This window comes from Molossus molossus, unplaced genomic scaffold, assembly GCF_014108415.1.
Source record: "Molossus molossus isolate mMolMol1 unplaced genomic scaffold, mMolMol1.p scaffold_m16_p_14, whole genome shotgun sequence".
Classification (NCBI taxonomy): domain Eukaryota; kingdom Metazoa; phylum Chordata; class Mammalia; order Chiroptera; family Molossidae; genus Molossus; species Molossus molossus.
This window is the reverse complement of record NW_023425349.1, coordinates 88,864,057-88,887,816: the sequence shown is the minus strand read 5'-3', so window position 1 is coordinate 88,887,816 and position 23,760 is coordinate 88,864,057. Positions and strand designations below refer to the sequence as shown.

General features: G+C 44.8%; 1 protein-coding gene across 1 annotated transcript in view; it reads left to right on the top strand.

The window, feature by feature from the left end:
• The window catches only part of PRSS47 (serine protease 47), a 35,554-nt gene extending 12,443 nt beyond the window's left edge, over positions 1-23,111 (top strand). The window contains exons 3-5 of the mRNA XM_036260383.1: positions 947-1,224; positions 3,592-3,758; positions 22,794-23,111. Coding sequence (XP_036116276.1) covers positions 947-1,224; positions 3,592-3,758; positions 22,794-23,111 — 763 coding nt within the window. The remainder of the gene's footprint in view (positions 1-946; positions 1,225-3,591; positions 3,759-22,793) is intronic.
• Positions 23,112-23,760: the final 649 nt, after the last annotated feature.

Here is a 23,760-nt window from a genome sequence, read left to right as displayed (position 1 = left end):
CTTAACTCCTCTGGCCCTTCTGGGCCTGGCTGAGTGCTCAGCCTCTGAGCAGACAAGGTAGGGGCCCAAGAAGGCAGGGGCATCCCAGCCTAGGTCAGGGAGTGGAGCTCATGTACCAACTGGCTTTGAGAGCTGAGTCCTACTGGCACCTTCTCTGTGCCGCTTTCCACATGAGCCCCTCTGTGATATAGGGGGTCGCAAGACCCTACCTCACTGTGCTTCCATTCTGTCAGGAAAGAGCCCAACATGGGGTGAGACGGGCTGACCCCACGGGAGCAGGAGGGAGGTCAGGAGAGGGCTGTGCTCCAGCGGGTGTGGAGCAGGAGGGCCATGCCCAGGAAGAAGGGCTTGGGGCATGGGGAGCACAGGGAGGGCTTTCCAAGAGGATGAGCCACGTGAGCAAAGTCAGGAGGGTGGGAAGTTTTATCACACGTGTTCAGGGAACATGCTGAGGTTTTGTTTCCTGTACTCATTTGTTCATTTAACACATCTTTTGTGAGTGCTTACAACCAAGTGAACAAGCGGCCCTTGGGCAGACAGGTGTTTAAAGAAAGAAGGGGCAGGAACAGTGTTTGAGCCAGGAGATGGGTCATGGGAGTCTTGGGAAGGGTCAGGTTACAGCTAGGATTGATCCAGAACTCCTCTGTACAGTCAACAGGCCCTGATGTGATGGGCTCACCAAGGACACTTCCAGCACTAAGAATCTCCGTTCCTTCTATTCTACAGTGTTATGGAGAAGCTAATTGTCCTGTGGTTGTGAGTAGAGCATCAGTCAGCTTCAGGAAAGAAGGGATCCTGACAGCTAGAAAGGAAAGACAAAAGCTGCCTGCATCATGTGGGGTGGAGGGGTCCACAGGAGTGTGGGCAGTTAGACAGGGATGTAGAGAGACAGAGCTGACCACCACACTCAGAGATGATGGTGACAGTGGGCCTTTCCCCCCTCCAGTAGATCCCATGCCCCAGAGAACTACGAGATTCTGTTGGGAAGCACCCAGCTGTACCAACACACCCAGCATGCCCAGATGATGTCTGTGAACAGGATTATCATGCACCCAGACTTTGAGAAGTTCCACCCCTTCGGGAATGATATAGTCATGTTGCAGTTGCACCTGCCTGTGAACTTCACCTCCTACATCAGTCCTGCCTGTCTCCCAACCCCTGGAATGCAGCTGCCCATCTACTCGTCCTGCTGGATAACCGGCTGGGGAATGCTCAACGAGGACAGTGAGGGGGTGTGGGAGAGGCTGGCAGATGACAGCAGGGAGGGGAAGAGGGGGTATAGAAGTGGGGAGGAGAGAGGCAGGAAGAAGGGAAGAATAGCTCAGACTGACGGGTCCCCATGCAAAGAGGCCACTTGTCCTTGACCTTCTATGTCTCATTTCCAGAGGAGCAGACCATCGTACTTCTAGTTCTGAAAAGTGTGTGATTCTAAAGCATCAGAGTTCCCTGAGTCTGAGCCTCTGAATGTCTTGGTATCTTTGAGATTTGGAATGAAGAATCTAGGTTCTTAAAGTCTTCATGGTACTTGATTCCAAGGTTTTAATCAGCCATGGATCTGAGATGACTTGATCAAACTCAAAAGTCATGCTGTGGGCCTGGCCCTTTCCAGGCCACTGCCTAACACTCTGATTTCCCATTGCCAGTGAAGGTTCTTGGGAAAAGTGGAAATAAAACTCATTTATGGCTCCTGACCTGTGAGCCTGTATGATCAAGTTAGAATAATCACAGCTGAAGAACCTTTCTGAACCTCACTTTGGTAAATTGTCTACTTCATAGGCTTATTAGGTGAGCTGGGTATAACACACAAAAATGTTTGTGTTATCTTTTAGATTGAAAGGAGAAATATAGGCAAAAGACTTATGGACAAGACTGTCTATTAAAGAAAGGATTGTTAATGATTTGGGGGAATGCTCATGCTGTAAAGTTAAAGGAAAAATAATATGTATTTGTAATTATTTGTAAGGTCATAATTTGGTATGGTCTTTCTCAAAGGTGCTGTAGGACTTTTGGACAGACCATGTCTTTGTTGGGTGGGAGATGCCAGCATCCTTGGCCCTTGCCTACTAAGTTTTAGGAACCCCACTAATGATAGGACAACCAGGGCCCCAACACATTCTTTCTCTCTTTCTCTGTCTCTTTCTCTCTGTCTATGTCTATCTCTATCTCAGTTGCTCTTCACACACACACACACACACACACACACACACACACACACTCAGAGAGAGAGAGAGAGAGAGAAAGAGAGAGAGAGAGAGAGAGAGAGAGAGAGAGAGAGGCGCTCATTCTTCTTTGAGGGAAGGGACCACATCTTACTTGTTTTAATATCACAATCTGTGCCATGGGGCCTGGCACCTGGTAGGGACTCACTGCTGCCATCCTGGTTCAATAGACCATCATTTCTTGCCTGGACCTCCAGACTGGTCTCCCAGCTCCCACCCCGTATTTTTTGTTTTAGTCTCCACACAGCTGTCTGTTTGCTTTCAAATATGAATTATGCACTTCCCCACTCAGCACCTTAAGTGCCTTGTCATTTGCACTTAGAAAACAGTCCACACCCTATACCTTAGCTATCAGCACCTGCGTGACGTTGGCTCCTGTCACTATACGCCTCATCTCGTACTGCATCCCTCGCACACGCCATCCCAGCCACCCAGCCTCCTTTCTGCTTTGAACATACCAAGGTCATTCTTGCCTCAGGGCCTTGACCTTAGCTATCTTCTTTGCCTCACTGGCTCTCCCCAATAATCTCTGCATGACTCATTTCTCCTTTACATTTACAATCAGCTCCTCTTCTGAGGACTTTGATCATGTGAGCTAAAATAGGCGATCCCTACTATCACATTCCTGTTTTATTTACTGCACATTACTTATTTAATATACAACAATTATATTTACATCATTTACCCTGTTTCCTCCAATGAAAATGTTCCCCTGTGTCATTAGTGTCTAAAAGACACCGAGCACAAAGGTAGATAAATAGAGTGCTGGATGAGAGGCTGGATGGGGAGGCTAGGTGGGGGGATGGGTGGGCAGCAGGGAAGATAGGCGTAGGGTGGGTGGGGATGGATGATGGGCAGACAGATTGAGATATATTGATAGATGGAGAGGAGGATGGGCAGGAGAATGATAGAAGGATGGATGAAATGGTGGGTGATGGGCAAATGGATGGAAGGATGGTGCATGAATGGGGGTATGAGGAAAGATGGGATTAGTAGGTGAGAGTGTGGGAAAGGTTAATGATAGACAAGTGGAGAATGGAGGGGGTGATTATGAAAGGGTAGGTGACTGCCGCATGGTTGCTAAGCCCTAGTGAATGGCATGTCGATGGGATGTGCCTTTTTCTTTGTGGAATAGGAGCAGTATGGTCTATTGTTATGAGAAAGGTGGAGGGGACAGGATGAGTTTGAAAACATTTGAGAAACAGGAGAGGAGCGGATTGGGGGTGAGTAGAAGACAAGCCACGTTGAAAGCTCAGCTGTGCTGAGAAAATGGCATGTGTAGGGGCAGGGGTGGGAGTAGGACAGGGGGTTCAGAGCAGCGCGGCCTTCAGCCAGGCTGCAGCGCACTTCACGGATCTCCTTGCCCTCACAGCGCCCCTGCCCCCACCCTTCCGCCTGCAGGAGGGCAAGGTGAGTCTCGTGGAGAACAAGCTCTGTAACATGTTATATGAGCAAAGACTCAGCAAAGACAAGAACTACTCTGTGTACGAGGAGATGCTGTGTGCCGGGAACTTCTTGACAGGAAAGGCCATCTGCCAAGTGAGTGAGGCCATTTCTGTTCTTCCCTTGCCTGAATTCAGGGCCTCAGTTTCCTCACAGGAGCCCGTGCTACCCCTACTCCTTTGTCAGACCCCCAGGACCTCCTGTGTCCTCCCTGTGTGTCTTTCTGGGGCTCTAACTCTCAGTAGTGTCCCCCACGCTAGTTCCTTCCTGTGCCCATCCCCCATGCTGGCATCTGCTGGAAGGACCCTCATACAGCATCTATTTTTGAGGCATATAATTGCCTAAAATATATATATATATATATATATATATATATATATATATATATATATATAATTGAGTATATAATTGCTAAATACATAGTTCAATGAACATCCATATACTGGCACACGTGACCAACTCCCTGGATGCCCTGCTCATGCTCTCTTCCTCTCGCTAACACCCCAGGGAACAACTTTCTTCACTTTTAACATCTTAGATTAGACTCCACGTTTTCCATAAGTGGAATTTATTCCTAGCGGTCCATCATTTATGTTCTAACATGACATCTGTGAGACCACACAGACATCTCCCATGGTTATAGCTGGTCCATTCTCACTGCTTTATAGGCGTCTGTCGTGTGAATGGAAATCTATGATCAGTTCTGCTCTTGATGGGTACTTTAGAAGTTTCCAAGCTTTTCATTTTATTTCATTTTCCATTGTTTTATATATTTTATATTTATTTCACAGAAGCTCATGAGTAGAATTGTTGGATTTAAAAGTGTGTCGAGGCTCAGCTTTGGCAGGTGTCCCCAAACATCTCCAGAGTGGTAGCCCCAGTTCCGCTCCCTCCAGCCCCGGATGAGCTTATATCCTCACCAGCACCTGCACACTCCATTTTGGTGGGTGTGTGAGGATATTTTACTGTGGCTTTCACTGGCATTTTTCTGATGGCTGATGAAGTATCTTTTCATATGTTTATTGTCATCGGATGTCTTCTGTAAAGATTCCCTTCAAGTCTTCCCCCTCATTTTTCTGTTGGATTGTCTTTTTCTTTTAGGAGCTCTTGGTACATTTGCATGTTCCGATGTGAGGTTACTGTTGGACATATGGATTGCGAATATCTGGTTTTGGTCTCTGTAATGCCCCACTTTATAGGTGGGCCAACAGGGCTGGAGAGGAAAGGAGACTAGCCCAAAGTAAGGCCGTGCTGCTCGACCCTGTGTGCTGAGCCAAGCCCGCACCTGCCTCCACAGCACCCCGGGCCCAGGCTTCTGAGCTCCTGCGCAGATGGTTCCATGGATGGAGGGGGTGTGAGGACTCTGGAGTCAGAGACACTGCCCTGCCATGTGTCTCTACTCTGTAACCCCAGGTCGCCTCCTCACCTTCTGAGCCAGTGTCCTACATAATGTGGGATCCTTCACGGGATTGTTGAAAGGCTAGTGTAGTGGGTTGAATAGTGTTTCCCAAATTCATGTCATTTGGAACCCGAGGATGCGACCTCATTTGGAAATAGGGTCTCCTCCATCATAATTAGTGAAGACTCGAGATGAGACCATTCTGCATTTAGAGCAGGCCCTGAATCCCGTGACTGGTGTTCGCAGAAGAGGGGAGGACACAGAGACCCTTGGCTTCAGACTTCTGGCCTCCAGAACTGTGAGGGGATACATTTCTGTTGCTCTTGTGAGCCACAATTTGGTGGTGACATGTGGCAGCCCCGGGAAAAGTGGACAGGAGGGATGAAGTGCACCTGACCCATGGGAAGGCCTCGGGGACAGCTGTTTTCATTACTTCCCAGTGAGCTGAGCCAGATGGTGGTGCGCCTGCCCTCCTGAGAGAAGGTGGACCCAGGTGTCTTGGTTCCCAGTCCATAGCTAATGGCATGGACCTGCTGGCTCTCTGCCCTCAGAATTAGCTGCACAGAATTAGCTGTGCATCCTCCTCACAGAATTAGCTGCACCCAGAGGTGGAGCAAAGGGCTCAGCCCTGAAGTCCCCATATGGCTGTCACCCTAGACCTCCCTTCCAGTCTTGTCCTACACCTGCCTCCTCCTGCACAGGCCATGCCCATGGAGCTCTGGGCAGCATACCTTGTATGCCCGTCTCCACTCCTCCTCCAGTTTCTCCCCAGGCTGAGGACACAAATGAGCTGACTTCTGGAAGTTCCTCCCTCCTCCCTTAGCCAGTCCTTGAGATTCCATCTGGATTGACCTCTGCCTAATCTGGACCCCATCCTCCACCCTGGGGACCCCTTCTCTCCTCTAAACTGCCCCTCCCCCTGCATGGGCCACCTGGAGACAGTGCTGAGGAGAGTCAGGGCCACAGGGTGACTTTCCTCACCCATGAAATGGAATTGCTAGCAGCTTCCACATAGTAAGGTCTGATGCCCTGCAGTTGTAGGTGGTTAACTAGTGCTGGCTGTCATGTCCCTCCTGGTCTGCCTCCCTCTGTCTGAGTTGCACTCATTCATCTGGGTCTGTCTTATACTCATCTTCTCAAGCAAGGTGAATTACTGCCCTGCTCTGCTGGACACACACACACACACACACACACACACACACACACACACACACGTTGCTCTGTCTCTGTTCTAGTGCAGACCACAGCTCGCTTTGCATGGCATACGTGGGTACTGATGCCTTCTCTGCCTTCTGAGAGCTCCCAGGAGGAGGCTGGTGGAGGCTTTGACGTCTCTTCCAGATCGGCCCAGAATCCGCTGTCATTTGGCAACCACACAGCTCATCTTTGTGAATCGCTGAGGCCTGAAATGCACAGGGACCACTGCCCCACACAGGGACCAGGCCTTCCCCCGTCCTCAGACAGCGGGGTTAGGTCCACAGTGGGGAAGGCCCAGGGAGGGAGAGCTGCAGCCATGACAGTGCCGTCCCCTGGCCAAGAACACCCCGGGTATGAGTGTCCCCGAGCTGCTGTGACAAATCACCTCCAACAGGGCGAATGAAACAACAGGAATTTATCACCTTATGTTTCTGGAGGTCTGAGGCTAATATCAAGTTGTGGGCGGGCTGGTTCCTTCTGGAGGCTCTGGGGGAGAATGCTCCCTTGCTTTCCCTAGCTTCTAGAGGCTGCCCACATTCCTTGGCTCTTGGCTTCTTCCTCCTCCTCAAGAAGCACCACGCCAGCCTCTGCTTCTGTTGTCATATCCCCTTCTCTGACCCTGACCTCCTGCCTCCCTCTTTCCTCACGGGGACCTTGGGATGACATTGGTCCCACCCAGATGGTCAGGATGATCTTCCTCTTTCAAGACCCCCAGTTCAACCACACCTGCAGAGTGTTTTGCCACGTAAGGTAATGGAATCGCAGGCTGCAGGGATGAGGATGTGCATCGTTGGGGGCCATTCTCTGCTAGTCACAAGGTGAACCCTTCCCTCCTTCAAGCCACGCCTCCCAGCCCTCCTTGTCCGCTGGAGAGGTTGCTTCCTATGTCACCGCGCACTGGGGCAGTCACACTGGCACCTGCTCATCTTCTCAGCCCTGCACGCCACACTCTTCATCCTTGTCTCTGCAGAGCCTCGTGTCCAACGGTCCCCTCCCGAGCACTGGGCCCTCAGGCTCTCCTGCTCCGTCCTCTGTCTCTTTCTTCATGTCTGTGGTGTCAACTCTCCGCAGCAGTCTCCTCCTGCTACTGCCCAGTTTCCCTGCCTCTCTTCCTAAAAGACTCCTCTGACAGCACCGAGTCTCTTTCACCCACTCCACCCAAGCGCATCCCCACCAGCCTTGGTCTGGCCAGCAGGCTGTCCTGAGCCCTCCTCTCCCTCAGTGCATTGGGAGAACTCACTCCCATTTGCTGGGCCCCAAACTCGACAGAGGCTCTCTCTGCTCCTGGTGCCTCCCCACCCACCATGAAATGCTGGCCATCCCAGGGCTCCATGCTCAGCCGCTCCCTGCTCTCTGCACCTTCTGGCTGGCTGGTGAGGAAGGCTCAGATTCAGCAGATTCTATTGGTTCTTTCTTCAAATATTAGCCCAAATCTGACTGTTCCTGCTCACACCCTGGCCACTCCCCACCAATAATCTCTCATCTCTGTCCTGTGGCTGCATCCTGACTGGTCTTTTCTCTTTAACTCATGCTCAGCACGCTTTGTTCTCCACAGCACACCAGAGTGATCCCCCTAGACAGGTCAGGTCACCCCTACCCCTCCCTGGGCACAGCTCTCCACTGGGGCAAAACCCAAACCCCAGGCATAAGGCCCTGTGAGCCATGTCCTCTCTGCCGCTGTGGTTCCCCGCGGCCAGCCTCACAGCACTTTCTCCCATCCACCTGGCGAGTCCCCTTCCCCCTTCGCACTTACTGTTTCCTCTGCTCCTGCATCAGAAAGGTAGGTGGTTTCCTGTTTGGGGTCTCAGCTCAAAAAGGCCATATGCCGTCACCAGATGAGATACCCTCTCTGTCCCTGTTCCTGTCCCTTGCATGGCTTTTTCCCACATGTCACATCTGACCGTGGTCGGCTAACTGGCTTGTTTACAAAGCACAATGAGGGAGAGGCCCTGTCTTTTCACCCCTGTGCTCCCAAACCCAGAGGCCTCCGTGGATGTTCCCCGTGAAGGTTGGATGGGTGGGTGGAGGGGTGACCAAGCTTGGCTGTGGCCCCTGCTCCCTCACCTCCCAAGGATGAGAGCCTCCCTCTGGACAATGAAGTGAGGGGGCTTCCAACTAGGTGGTCCTTCCCTGATAGCATCTTAGGACTCTAGTAACCCCCAGCAGCGTTCTGGGGACCCCTGTCTGCTCCCCCAGCAATGCAGGCTATCTCCACCAGGCTTCAACCTGGGCATTTTCTAAAGAAGCTGAGAGCAAATCAAAGGCCTAAAAATGAATGAAAAAGGAAGAGGACGGCAGAAAAGTTGGCATTTCCTCACACCTCCTGTCTGAGCCAAACTGGTAATAAAAACAAAATAGGGGAACAATCACCATGAGTTACCCACCGAAGATCATCTGAAGAGGAGACTTTTAACTAAGGAGGGGCAGATGAGGCCACCTCAAGACTTGCAGGAAGGGCAGAGACACGAGAGGGGCTGGCCCCACTCCCAGGGGAGGCAGGCCAAGTTTACAGAGGGGTGCCTCAGCTGCGGGAGGTCCCCCCGAAAGGCATGCAGCCCAGAGCCCCAGCGCCAGTAACAGGTGTCCACCCAGCATCCAGCTCCGAAAGGCAGTGGGGGTTTTGCCTGCCACGGAGAAGCAGAGCTCACTGGAGACAAAACCACTTTTTTAAAGGGCCAACATGCAAGATTTTTTATTGCAGCCCTTCACTTTGGGCTCTGACAGAGGCGAGTGGTACACACTGGAGTTAACTGAAGATTCTGGAGTGAGTGGCTTTGGGGAGAAATGTGGGGGAGCGACTGCCTGGACCCTCTGCTACGTCACCCTTGATACTGCCGCAGACATGTTTCTCGAGAGGGGCAATCCCTTCCCAGTGGCACTGGCCTGGGGAAAAGCAACTCTCCAACCCTCTGGAATCTTGTTCACCCCACCCTGCATCTTAGCCCCACTGAGGACAAAGCATACAAGGCTGAGCAGATTCAGGGGGTGTCAGTGATGAGCTTTGGGGTGGGGTCATTCCTCCCATGTTACTGATACTCCCCCCTCATGGGAGAGCCAATACAAACATCCTCCTGGCTTCTGGCTGACCGAACTTCTGAGCTCCAGAGGCTCCGCCCACCTGCTTTTAGGGGCTCTGCCCTCCTGGGACAGACACAGACTTGTGGGTTTGGGGTGGGGGAGCACACCCAGCACATCTTCCCTGAAGTCTACTTGGTATCTCCTCCTCATGGGAGATCCAAAAATCTCATCCTCCTGATTCCACCAGAGGTTCTTTCAGAAACAGCCTTTTCAGTGACTAAAAGTGGTAGCTGGCCAGCGGGCAGAGGCAGGCGGAGGCGGATCCTGGGTGTCTTGGGATGTTAGTTAGCTGACTCACCCCAGCCTCTGGGAAGGTAAAAGCCAGCCTTGGAGTACAGCTTGGTCCTTCCTGTGTGCAGACAAGCCTAGCAAAAGCAGCCACAGACTAGTAGCTTCACACAGGTTGCCGAGAGCCAGGCTTAGAACGTTTCTGACATTGGCACCAGAGAACCTCCTGGGAGGCCTGGAACTGGCACACCAAGTGGCAGGCTTCAGACATCAGAGCAGGATGCAGTGGGCTTCACACGCAGTGTACCCAAAGGCGGGTGGCAGCGGGCACTAGCCTCTGTGGAGGTGAACTCCACTCCCCCCCCTTTTTTCTTTCATATCTCTTATTTTTCTTTAACATATTTTTTCTTTTTACATTTTCTTATTCTCCCCCCTTTTACTTTTTTCCACTTCTCTTTTTCTATTCTTTGATTTTAATTTTTTTCTGTTCCATCTTCCTTTTCATATTGTTTTTATTTTTCTTCTTATATTTTTTCTTTTTTCTTATTCATTTGTATTGTTTTCATTTTTGTTGTTGGTGATTTGTTTTGTTCTGTCAGCACCTGTACAACAGCTTGCATGACATGGTTGGGGTTGAGCCCCACAGGCAGCCATCTGAAGGGAGATGTCACTGTGAATGGGTCAACAACAATCAAGACCCAATTACAGTAGGAGGGACCACATAACCCACATAAGGGACATTCCTAGAGTACCCAGCTAAGGAGATAAGGAGACTGAGTCACTGGGTCCCACAGGATACTTACTACATAAGGCCACTCCATGAAGACTGGGAGTCATAGCAGTTCTATCTAGTACATGGAAACAGACATAAAGAGATAGCTAAAATGGAGAGATAAACCCCAAATGAAAGAACCGGAAGAATCTCCAGGAAAAAAAAAGCTTAATGAAATGAAGACAAGCAACCTATCAGATACTGATTTCAAAGTAATGGTTATAAGGATGCTCAAGGAACTTAGTGAGAATTACAAGGAACTTTGTGGGACTACAACAGCATGAAAAAGGACATAGGTACCATGAAAAAGAACCAATCAGAAATAAAGACTATCATATCTGACATAAAGAATACACTGGAAGGAATAAAAAGGAAAATGGATGAAAAGAAGATTGAAACAGCAATTTGAAATACAAGGTAACACACACACACACACACACACACACACACACACACACACAGAGCAATCACTGGGCAGAAAGAAAAAGAATGAGGATAGTTTAGGGGAACTATGGAGCAACAAGAAACACAACATTCACATGATAGGGTACTAGAAATAGAAGGCATGGAATAGAGAACCCTTTAAAAGAAATGACAGAAAACTTCCTTAACCTGGTGAATAAAAAAAAAAAATCACACAAGTTCAGGAAGTACAGAGAGTCCCAGTCAATTTGAACCCAAAGAGACTCAAACCAAGACACGTTATAATTTAAATGGCAAAGGTTAAAGACAAAGCAGCAAGAGGGAAGCAGTTAGTTATGTACAAGGGAGCTCCCACAAGGCTATCAACTAATTTCTAAACAGAAACATTTTATGAAAGAAGGGATTATCATGAAGTATACAAAGTAATGGAAAGCAGGAACCTGAAACCAAGACTACTCTCTACAGCAAGGCTAGCATTTAAAATTGAAGGTGAAATAAAGAGCTTCCCAGAGGATTCCAAAATGGCAGCGGAGTGAACCGACTCCCAGGACCAAACTGGAATTACAACTAAAACACAGGAAAATGGATGGGAAAAAGCAACAGAAAAGCAGCTTGAAGGTCCATATAACCAGGGACACTGACTGGATCCTGGTAGAATTGTGTAGGTGCTACAGGGAGACTAGGAGCCCACAGACAGCAGCGGCCTTTGCTGTGAGCAGCACCCTCAGGTTAAACTCCCAAGTGGCTCTACAGTGCAAAGCTGGAACAGATGCTAAAATAGCCACAGCCACTCACCTTAGGCTCTGGCAGAGGGAGGGTGGACAGGACTGAAACTGTGTGGGGACACTAGGGATTTGGAGGGTGCTCAGAGGTTTTGTTGAGTTGCAGCCATGCAGGATGGTGGCCATCTTGCTCCTTCCCAGGGCTCTGGGGAGAGGCAGCGGCCCCTCCCTCAGAGATTCAACCCCACCCAGGTGGGTCATTGAAATGCAAATTGAGGCACACTAACAACCAGCATCTGCCCCACCCTCAGGAAATCCCATTACACTGAGCACCTGAGGGAGTTTTTTATTCAACTGAGAAGCCAAGCCTCTTCAAGTAACTGCTACTGATAGCCTCCAGGCAAAAAAGGAAAAACAAGGATCAGAATCCAAGACTACTCTACCCAGCAAGGCTATCATTCAAAATAGAAGGTCAAATAAAGAGCTTCCCAGACAATAAAAGGCTAAGGAAATACATTATCACCAAACCAGCACTGCAAGAAATGTTAAAAGGACTGCTGTAATCAGCAGGAGAAATGGGAAGAAAAATAGAACCACACTAACAAAAATGGCAATAAATAAGTACATATCAATAATCACCTTAAACGTAAATGGATTGAATGCTCCCATAAAAAGACACAGAGTAGCTGATTGGATAAGAAAGCATGACCCATCTATATGTTGTTTACAAGAGACCAACCTCACAACAAAAGACTCACATAGATTGAAAGTGAAGGGATGGAAAAAAATCTTCCAAGCAAACGGAAAGCAAAAAAAAAAAAAGCTGGGGTAGCAATACTCATATCTGATAAAATAGATTTCAGAATGAAGGCCATAATTAGAGACAAAGAAGGCCACTACGTAATATTGAAAGGATCTATCCAACATGAAGATATAACCTTGATAAACATATATGCACCCAATATAGGAGCACCAAAATATATTAAAAAACTTCTGGAGGACTTCAAAGGAGAAATCGATAGCAATACAATCATAGCAGGGGACTTCAACACCCCGTTGACATCACTGGATAGTTCGTCTGGACAAAAAATTAGCAAGGAAACAGAGACTCTAAATGAAGCACTAGAACAAATGGATTTCATAGATATCTACAGAGAACTACACCCCAAAACTACAGAATACACATTCTTCTCAAGTGCACATGGGACATTCTCAAAGATAGACCACATGTTAGGGCACACACTAAGTCTCTACAAGTTTAAGAAGATTGAAATCATATCAAGCATCTTCTCAGATCACAATGGCATGAACCTAGAAATCAATTGCAAGAAGAACATACAAAGACATTTGAACACATGGAAGCTAAATAGCATATTATTAAACAATGAATGGGTCACCGAGGAGATAAAGGAAGAAGTAAAAAACTTCCTGGAAACCAGTGAAAATGAAGATACAACAACACAAATCAATGGGATGCAGCAAAAGCAGTTCTGAGAGGGAAGTTCATAGCACTACAGGCCTACCTCAAGAAACAAGAAAAATCTCTAATTGATTGTCTAAACTCACAACTTAAAGAATTAGAAAGCAAACAAAAAGAAAACCCCAGAGCAAGTAGAAGGAAGGAAATAGTAAAGATCAGAGCAGAAATAAAGGACATAGAGTCTCAAACAAACAAACAAACAAAAAAAACCAAAAAACAAACAAATAAAAAAAAACAATTCAAAGGATCAATGAAACAAATAGCTGGTTTTTCTAAGAGATAAACAATATTGATGGACCATTAGGTAGACTCACCAAGAAACAAAGAGAGAGAACCCAAATACACAAAATCAGAAATAAAAGAGAAGTAACAACTGATACCACAGAAATACAAAAGATTGTTAACAACTACTATCAACAATTATATGGCAACAAATTTGACAATCTAAGTGAAATGGATACGTTTCTAGAAACACACAGTCTCCCAAAACTGGACCAGGAAAAAATAGAAAATTTGAAGAGACCAATAACAACTAAGGAAATTGAAGAGGTAATCAATAATCTCTAGGCAACCAAAAGCCCCGGCCTGGATGGCTTCACAGGGAGTTTTACCGAGCATTCAAAGAAGAACTAACACCCATTCTCTTCAAACTATTTCAAAAAATTCAAGAAGAAGGAAGACTTTCAAACTCGCTTTATGAGGCCAGCATAATTCTAATTCCAAAACCAGGAAAAGACACTACAAAGAAAGAAACCTATAGGCTGTATCAGCACAGTCAGACTTGCCCAGAATCTAGATCTTAATTATTCCCACCAGAAAAAGACATGATAAGTAGGTGATGTGTGAGAGGTACTATCACTACAGTAGGAATCGTATTATAATATATATGAATTTGTCAGCTAGACATGTTGTACACCTTAAATTTACACTATACAGTGATACCTCGGTTCTCGAACATAATTCGTTCCAGGAGGACGGTCGAGAACCAAATTGTTCAAGAACCGAAGCAATGAAACCCAATAGGAAATAATGGAAACTGGATTAATTCGTTCCAAGCCCCAGAAAATGCCTATTTACTGGCCTAATTTGTATATAATATGTAGAAAAACATAAGTCTCAACAAGAAATAAAAGTGTACAGTATGTCTAAGGGTTAAATTCAGTGTAAAGCGTGACTCTCTCCACAAAGCGTGACTCTCTCCACAAAGCGTGACTCTCTCTCTGCACTCACACTGATGACGCAAGCAAGGCGCGCTGGGCCGAATGAACGCCATTCGGCTCAACTCGGCTCATCTCGGAAGTTCGAGTTCCAAATATTTGTTCGGATTCCAAGACAAAAGTTTCTCGAATCTCCTGGTCGAATACCGATTTGGTCGAGAACCGAGGCGTTCGAGAACCGAGGTATCACTGTATTGCTGATGAACATAGACACCAAATCCTGAACAAAATACTAGCAAATCGGTGCCAGCAATACATCAAAAAATTATTCACCATAACCAAGAGGGATTCATCCCAGGGATGCAAGGCTGGTAAAATACTCGCAAATCAATAAATGTGATACACCACATAAACAAAATGAATAATGAAAACCACATGATCACATCAATAGATGCTGAAAAAGCATTCAACAAAATCCAGCATCCATATCTGATAAAAACGCTCTTCAATGTGGGAATAGAGGGGTCATATCTCAACAAAATACAGGTCATATATGAAAGACATACAGCCAACATCATACTCAATGGGCAAAAAACTGAAAGCATTTTTCTTAAGAATATGAACAAGACAGGGATGCCCACTTTTGCCACTCTTATTTAACATAGTTCTGGAAGTCTTAGCCACAGCAATCAGACATGAAGAAAAAAATAAAAGGGATCCAAATTGGAAAGGAGGAAGTGAACCTGTCATTATTTGAAGATGAGATGATATTATACATAGAAAACCCTAAAGACTCCATAAAAAATCTACTAGACTTAATAAATGAATTTGGCAATGTAGCAGGATAGAAAATTAACATCAAGAAATCGACAGCATTTTTATACACCAATGATGAACTCACAAAAAGGAAAACTGAAACAGTAATCCCATTTACCACCATGGCAAAAAAATTAATAAAACTAGAAATAAACTTAACCAAAGAAGTAAAGGACCTATTTGCAGAAATCTACAGGACATTGAAAGAGGAAGATATAAAAAAGTGGAAGCACATACCTTGTTCATGAATTGGTAGAACTAACATCATTAAAATGTCCATATTACGCAAAGTAATCTATAGATTCATTGCAATCCCCATCAAAATACCAATAACATACTTCACAGAAGTAGAATAAATACTTCAAAAGTTCATATGGAACCAAAAAATACCCCGAATAACCACAGCAATTAAAAAAAAAAGAACAAAGTATGTGGGATTACAATACCAGATATCAGGTTATACTACAAAGCCACTATAATCAAATCAGCCTGGTACTGGCACAAGAACAGGCATATAGTCCGGTGTAACAGAATAGAGAACCCAAAAATGGACCCAAGACAGTATTCTCAATTAATATTTGACAAAGGTGGCAAGAACATATAATGGAGTAAAGACAGCCTCTTTAATAAATGGTGTTGGGAAAATTGGACAGCTACATGCAAAAAAATGAAACTAGATCATCAACTTACACCATACACAAATATAAACTCAAAATGGATGAAAGACTTAAATGTGACCCGTGAATCCATAAAAATTTTAGAAGAAAATGTAGGCAACAAAATTTCGGACATTATACACAGCGGAATTTTCATTGATACGTCACCTAAGGCAACAGAAACAAAGGGAAAAATGAACACATGAGACTACATCAAACTAAAAAGCTTCTGCACAGCAAAAGAAACAATCATCAAAGTGGAAAGGCAACCCACTGTATGGGAGAACATCATTGCCAATGACACATCAGATAAGAGGTTAATTTCCAAAATATATAGAGTGCTCATACAACTCAACAAAAGGAAGACAATGAACCCAATTAAAAAATGGGCAGAGGAGCTGAATAGACACCTCTCCAAACAGGATATACAAATGGCTAAGAGACCTATAAAGAAATGCTCAACATCACTAATCATCAGAGAGATGCAAATTAAAACAACAATGAGGTATCACCTCACACCTGTCAGGATGGCCGCCATCAACAAATCATCAAACAACAAGTGTTGGTGAGGGTGTGAAGAAAAGGGGACTCTAGTACACTTCTGGTGGGAATGCAAACTGGTACAGCCACTATGGAAAACCCTATGGTGTTACCTCAAAAAGTTAAAAATTGAACTGCCATTTGACAAAGTGATCCCACTTCTGGGAATATACCCTAAGAAGCCTGAAACACCAATGAGAAAGAATATATGTACCCCCATGTTTGTAGCAGCACTATTTACAATAGCTAAGATCTGGAAACAGCCCAAGTGTCTTCTGTAGACAAATGGATAAAAAAGCAGTGGTACATATACACAATGAAGTACTATGCAGCTGTAAGAAAGAAAGATCTCTTATCCTTTGAGACGACATGGAGGGACCTGGAAAATATTATCCTCAGCGAAACAATCCAAGCAGAAAAAGACAAGTATCACATGATCTCACTTATTTGTGGAATATAATGAACATAACAGTCTGAAGAATAGGGTAGACCCAGAAACATGGAAGTAAGGTACAGACTGACAACCCTGAGAAGAGGGGGTGGGGGGGGAGGGAAGGAATAAACCACACAACTTGTATGCATGTATGCATAGCCAATGGACATGGACAACAAAGCCGGGGATGGGGTGGGGAGAATGGGGTGGAGTGTGTCAATGGGGTAAAAAAGGAGAAACATCTGTAACAAAAATAAAATTTAAAAAAAAAAAGAGCTTCCCAGACAAATAAGGATAAAGTAGTTCATTACTATTAATCCAGCACTGAAAGAAATGTTACAGGGACTGCTTATTTATTTATTTTTTTAAATTTATCCTCACCAGAGGACATTTTTGCATTTATATTCGGATAGAGCCGGAGGGAGAGATGGAGGAAGAGAGAGAGAGAGAAACATCGTTGTGAGAGAGACACATCGACTGGTTTCCACCCACACAACCCCGACCGGGGCCAGGTACAAACTGCAACTGAGTTAAGTGCCCCTAGCGGGAACTGAGCCCGGGACTCCACAGTCCGCGGGCCAGTGCTCTAACCGCTGAGCTAAACTGGCCAGGCGAAAGGAACTGCTATAAAAAGAAGAAGACATATATATAAAAAGGAACCTAGATACAAAGAAAAAAATGTCAATTTATTTACCTATCAAAAATAACCTTAAATGTAAATGTATTAAATAGTCCAATCAAAAGACAGAGTAGGTGAATGGAAAATAATATATATATGCTTTCTACAAGAGACCCACCCCAGAACAAGATTTACACAGGCTGAAAGTGAAGGGATAGAAAAAAATTATTCCATGCAAATGGAAAGGAAAAAATTGCTGGTGTAGCCATACTTACCTCTGAAAAAATAGCCTTCAAAACAAAGGCCATAAAGAAACAAGGAGGGTCACCTCATAATACTAAAAGGATAGAATCAACAAGAGACTATAACCCTAATCAACATACAGTGATACCTTGGTTCTCGAACGCCTCGGATTTCGACCAAATCGGTATTCGACCAGGAGATTCGAGAAACTTTTGTCTTGGAATCCGAACAAATATTTGGAACTCGAACTTCCGAGATGAGCCGAGTTGAGCCGAATGGCGTTCATTCGGCCCAGCGCGCCTTGCTTGCGTCATCAGTGTGAGTGCAGAGAGAGAGTCACGCTTTGTGGAGAGAGTCACGCTTTGTGGAGAGAGTCACGCTTTACACTGAATTTAACCCTTAGACATACTGTACACTTTTATTTCTTGTTGAGACTTATGTTTTTCTACATATTATATACAAATTAGGCCAGTAAATAGGCATTTTCTGGGGCTTGGAACGAATTAATCCAGTTTCCATTATTTCCTATTGGGTTTCATTGCTTCGGTTCTCGAACAATTTGGTTCTCGACCGTCCTCCTGGAACGAATTATGTTCGAGAACCGAGGTATCACTGTATATGCACCCAATATAGGATCACTTAACTCTTGGTGTACTTTAAGGGAGATGTCCACAGCAATTCAGTAATACTTGGGGATTTTAACACTCCACTGACATCACTAGATAGATATTTCAGATAAAAAATAAACAAGTAAACACAGATCTTAAAGAACACATTAGAACAGATTGATTTAATTGATATTACAGAACATTTCATTATGAAGCAACAAAATATACATTCTTCTAAAGTGCACATGGGAAATTCTCAAAGATAGAACACGTTAGGACACAAAATAAGTCAACAAATTCAATAATATTGAAATCATATCAAGCATCTTCTCGTAACACAATGGCATGAAATTAGAAATCAACTACAATAAAAATACTCAAAACATCAAATACATGGAGCCTAATAACATGTTATTAAATAATAAATGAGTTACCAATGGGATCAATGAAGCAAAAAAAAAAAAAAATTACCAGGAAACAAATGAAAATGAACACACACAACCAGGAAACAAATGAAAATGAACACACAACAACCCCAAATTTATGGGACATAGTGAATGCAATCCTGAGATGGAAGTTCATAGCTTTATAGGCCTACCCAAAGAAGAAGAAGAAAAAAAAACTCAAATAAACAATCTAACCCTACACCTAAAAGAACTATAAAAAGAACAATAAGAAAATCCCAGAGTAAGAAGAAGGAAGGAAATAATAAAGATCATAGTATAAATAATGACAAATAAACTAAAAAAACAATACAACAGATCAATGAAAATAAGAGGTGGTTCTTTGAAAAGGTAATCAAGATTGATGAACCTTTAGCCAGACTCATAATGAAACAAAGAGAGAGAATCTAAATAAATAAAATCAGAAATAAAAGAGGAGAAATAACAACTGACATCATAGAAATACAGAAACATTGTAAGAAAATACTATGAATAACTATATGTTAACAAATTGGACAACTTGGGCAAACTGGACAAATTCCTGGAAACATACAATCTTCCAAAACTCAATCAGGAAGAATAAAAAACCCCGACTAGAGAGATACAATTAATGAAATTGAAGCAGTAGTAATAATAATAATAAAAACTCCCAGCAAACTAAAGTCCTGGACAGGATGGCTTCACAGGCAAATTTTACCAAACATTCAGAGAAGAATTAACACCTATCCTCCTCAAACTATTCAAAAATTTCAAGAGGAATGAGAAGACTTTTAAGCTTTTTTATTTTAACTTTATTTATAATGCGGCCAGTATTATCCTAATTCAATAACCAGATTAAAATACTGCCAAAAAAGAAAATTATAGGCCAGTATCTCTGATGAACATAGATGCTAAAATCTTCAACAAAATGTCAGCAAACTTGATTCAGCAATACTTGAAAAAAAAAAGCATACACTATGAGCAAGTGGGATTTATCCCAGGGATGCAAGGTTGGTACCATATTTGCAAATCAATACATATAATACATCACATAAACAAAATGAAAAATAAAAATCATTTATATAAATAGATGCAGAACAAGCATTTGGCAAAATTTAGCACCCATTTATGATAAATACTCTCAGGAAAGTGGGAATAAAGGAATCATATCTCAATATGATAAAGACCATATATGACAAACCTACAGCCAACGTCATGCTCAATGCGTAAATTAACATTTTTTTTTTTAAAGATTAGGAACAAGACAGGGATGTCCACTTTCACCACTCTTATTCAACATAGTACTGGAGGTCTTAGCCACAGTGACCAGACAAGAAGAAAAAATAAAAGAAATCCAAATTGGAAAGGAGGAAGTAATATTGTCATTATTAGTAGTTGACATGACATTGTACATAGAAAACTCTTAAGACTCCAACAAAAACTACTAGATCTAATAAGTGAATTGAGCAATGCAACAGGATATAAAATTAATATCCAGAAATTGGTGACATTTTTATACACCAGTGATGAACTATCAGAAAGAGAAACTAAGAAAACAATCCCATTTACTATTGCAACAGAAAAATGAGGTACCCAGGAATGAACTTAACCAAGTAGGTAAAAGACCTGTACTCAGGCCCTGGCCAGTTTGGCTCGGCGGTTGGAGCGTTGGCCTGCAGTCCAGAGAGACCCGGGTTCGGTTCCCGCTAAGGGCTCATGCCTTGGTTGCGGTCTGTCCCTGGCCCTGGTTGGGTCCTGTGGGTGGTGGCCACTCGAAGTGTCCCTTTCACGTCAATGTTTCTCTGTCTCTCTCTCTCTCTCTCTCCCTCCCACTCTATCTGAACAAAATATCAAAAAATGTCCTCGAGTGAGGATTAAAAAAAAAAGAAAAAAAAAAAGACCTGTATTCAGAAAACTATAGGACATTGAAGAAAGAAACAGAGGAAGATACAATCAAGTGGAAGCATATGCCATATTCATAGATTGAAGAATGAAGACCATTAAAATATCCATACTACTCAAAGCAATCTGTAGAATGAATGCCTATTTAATTCCTATTAAAATACCAATGGCGTATTTCAAAGATATAGAACAAATACTCCAAAACTTTTTATGGGACCAAAAAAGACCTTGAATACCCTCAGCAATCTTGAGAAATAAGAACAAAGTTGGAGGGATCATAATACCAAATATCAAGCTATACTATAAAGGCACTGTAACTAAAACAGCCTGGTACTGGCACAAGAACAGGCATATAGATCAATGGAACAGAACAGAGAACCCAGAAATCAACCCACATCTTTATGGTCAATTAATATTTGACAAAGGTGGCAAGAGCATACAATGGAGTAAGAACAGTTTCTTCAATAAATGGTGTTGGGAAAATTGGACAGGTACATGAAAAAAAAAATCTGGGCCACTAACTTACCCCATACATAAGAATAAGCTCAAAATGAATGAAAGACTTAAATGTAAGCCATGAAACCATAAAAATCCTAGAAGAAAACATAGGCAGTAAAATCTCAGACATCTCTCATAGCAATATTTTTGCCTATATATCTCCTTGGGCAAGAGAAAATATAAATAAATAAATAAATGGGACTACATCAAACTAAAAGCTGCTGCATAGTAAAAGAAACCATCAACAAAATGAAAAGGAAACCCACTGTACGGTAGAACATATTTGCCAATAATATATATATACAAATATATATATACATATATATATTTTTATCCTCACCCGAGGACATTTTTTCATTTTTTGTTCAGATAGAGTGGGAGGGAAAGAGAGGAAGAGAGAGAGAGAGGAACATCGACGTAAAAGGGACACATCGAGTGGCTGCCACCCGCACGACCAACCAGGGCTGGGGATAAACTGCAACTGACAGATATGCGCCCTTAGTGGGAACTGAACCCGGATCTCTCTAGACTGCAGGCCGACGCTCTAACTGCTGAGCCAAACCGGCCAGGGCCCAATTATATATTTTATAATTTTCAAAATACATAGAGAATTTAACACCAGGAACACCAATAATTCAATTAAGATGGGCAAAGTTTGAATAGATACTTCTCCAAAGGGTATATATACAGATGGCCAGTAGACATGAAAAAATGCTCAACATCACTAATCATCAGAGAGATGCAAATTAAAACTATAATGAAGTATCACATCACGCCTGCCAGAACGGCTGCCATCAACAAATCCAAAAACAAGTGCTGATGAGGGTGTGGTGAAAAGAGAACACAGTGAACTGCTGATGGGAATGCAGACTGGTGCAGCCACTGTGGAAACCAGTATGGAGCTTCCTCAAAAAATTAAAATGGAACTTCCTTTTGACCCCATGATTTCACTTCTGGGAATATATCCTATAAATTCAGAAACACCAATCAGAAAGAATTTGTGCACCCCTATGGTGCTATATACAATAGCTAAGTCCTGGAAACGGCCCAAGTGCCCATCAGTAGCTGAGTGGATGAAAAGTCGTGGTACATTTACACAATGGAGTACTACGTGGCTGTAAAAAGAAGGAACGCTTACCTTTGTGACAGCATGGAGGGGCCTGAGAGTATTAAGCTAAGTGAAATAAGCCAGTCAGACAAAGAGAAATACATACCATATGATCTCCTTAATATGTGGAATCTAATGAATAAAATAAACTGACAAAATAGAAGCAGGGGCATGGATATATAAAACAGACTGACAAATGTCATAGGGGAGGAGGATGGGGGCACTGGATAAAAGAAGGTGACGAGATTAGCCACAGAACATACATGCATAGCCCATGGACAGTAATGTGTGAAGACCAGAAGCAGGGGCGCGGAGGCTGGGTAGAAGTGAGTAAATGGGGTGAAAATGGAGAACATCTGTAATAGTGTCAACAATAAAAAAGAAAAAACAAACAGGAGGATGACCCAGGCGGGGCTAGGCTCTGCCAGCTCAGGGTGTGGCAGGAGCGAGGGTATGTGGAAGACTCAGCTGGCCAGGCTGGGCTCACAGGTCAGCCCACCTGTGCCCAGTGCATGCAGCTGTCTCTACTGGCCTTGGGCAGTGCCTGGTCCTGGGCCTCGGGGCCCTCCCTGGGTGCAGGGGTAGAGGGTGGGGTCCATGTGCTGATAGATTTAGATTCAGCATCTTCCTGAGGGTCGATCAGAGTCTTTGAGCTGTGAGTCCAGTGGCCACCAGGGTGACTTTGATGGGGTCTGCAGTGGGACACTGGTGTCTGGACTTGCACAGAGGACCTCCCTCGTGTGGCCCGGACACTGGAGACTCACAAGCCCCAGCTGGCCACTTGGTATCTCAGTCACCATCATCCCACTAACTCTTCCTCTCTTTCTTAGGGCGATTCTGGGAGCCCCCTCGTCTGTGACCTCTTCAATACCTGGGTTCTGGTGGGGCTGGCCAGCTGGGGCGTGGACTGCCGGCACCCCATTTACCCCAGTGTGTTCACCAATGTCACCTACTTCACCGACTGGATCAGTAAGATCCAGAGGCTCACGCCTCCTCCTGAGCCCACAGATGTTCCTCCTCAGACCCCATTTCCAAACGGGCTTCTGCGGGCTGTGGGCTCTCCAGGGCCCCACGCGGCCCTCATGCCCCCACGGACCTGGCTCCCCCTGCTGTCTGTGCTCAGGGCCTGGCAGCAGGCCCTGCAGTGACCCGCCCAGCCCCTCGCTCCTGCTGTCTGCCTCAGGCCCCAGCTCCATGTCCCCACCCCAGCCCCACCAGCCCTCAGTGCTTCCTTCTCCTTGGCTTTCCTGTCCCTCAGCTGCCACCCACCAAACCAAGCCTGGAAAAATAGAAACAAATAAAAGATGCATTCGTGTCCGGCCGGTGTGGCTCAGTGGTTGAGCGTCGACCCATGCACCAAGAGGTCGCCAGTTCGATTCCCAGTCAGGACACATGCCCAGGTTGTGGGCCCAATTCTCAGTGGGGAGTATGCAGGAGGCGGCCAATCAATGTTCTTTCTCATCAATGTTTCTCTCTCTCCCACTCCCTTCCTCTCTCTCTAAAATCAATAAAGAATATAAAAAATAAAAAAGTTGCATTCACCTTCTTGCTCCTTAGTACTCACCTCTTGCCTTGGGGTCAGTGGTCTGGCTCTGTGGGCAAGGATATAGGCCTGGTGAGGAGCCTGTCTCAGGAGGAGGGCAGAGGGGGCACGCTGGGGGAGCCAGGGTCCGAGCTTGGGAGAGAGTGGGGTGTCTGCACTCAGACTGTGCCCTTCTGGGGTGCACCCAGGCCTTCAGAGGCAGCGGATTAGTCAGCTCAGGCTGGGGGTGCAAATACCACAAACAATAGATGAAG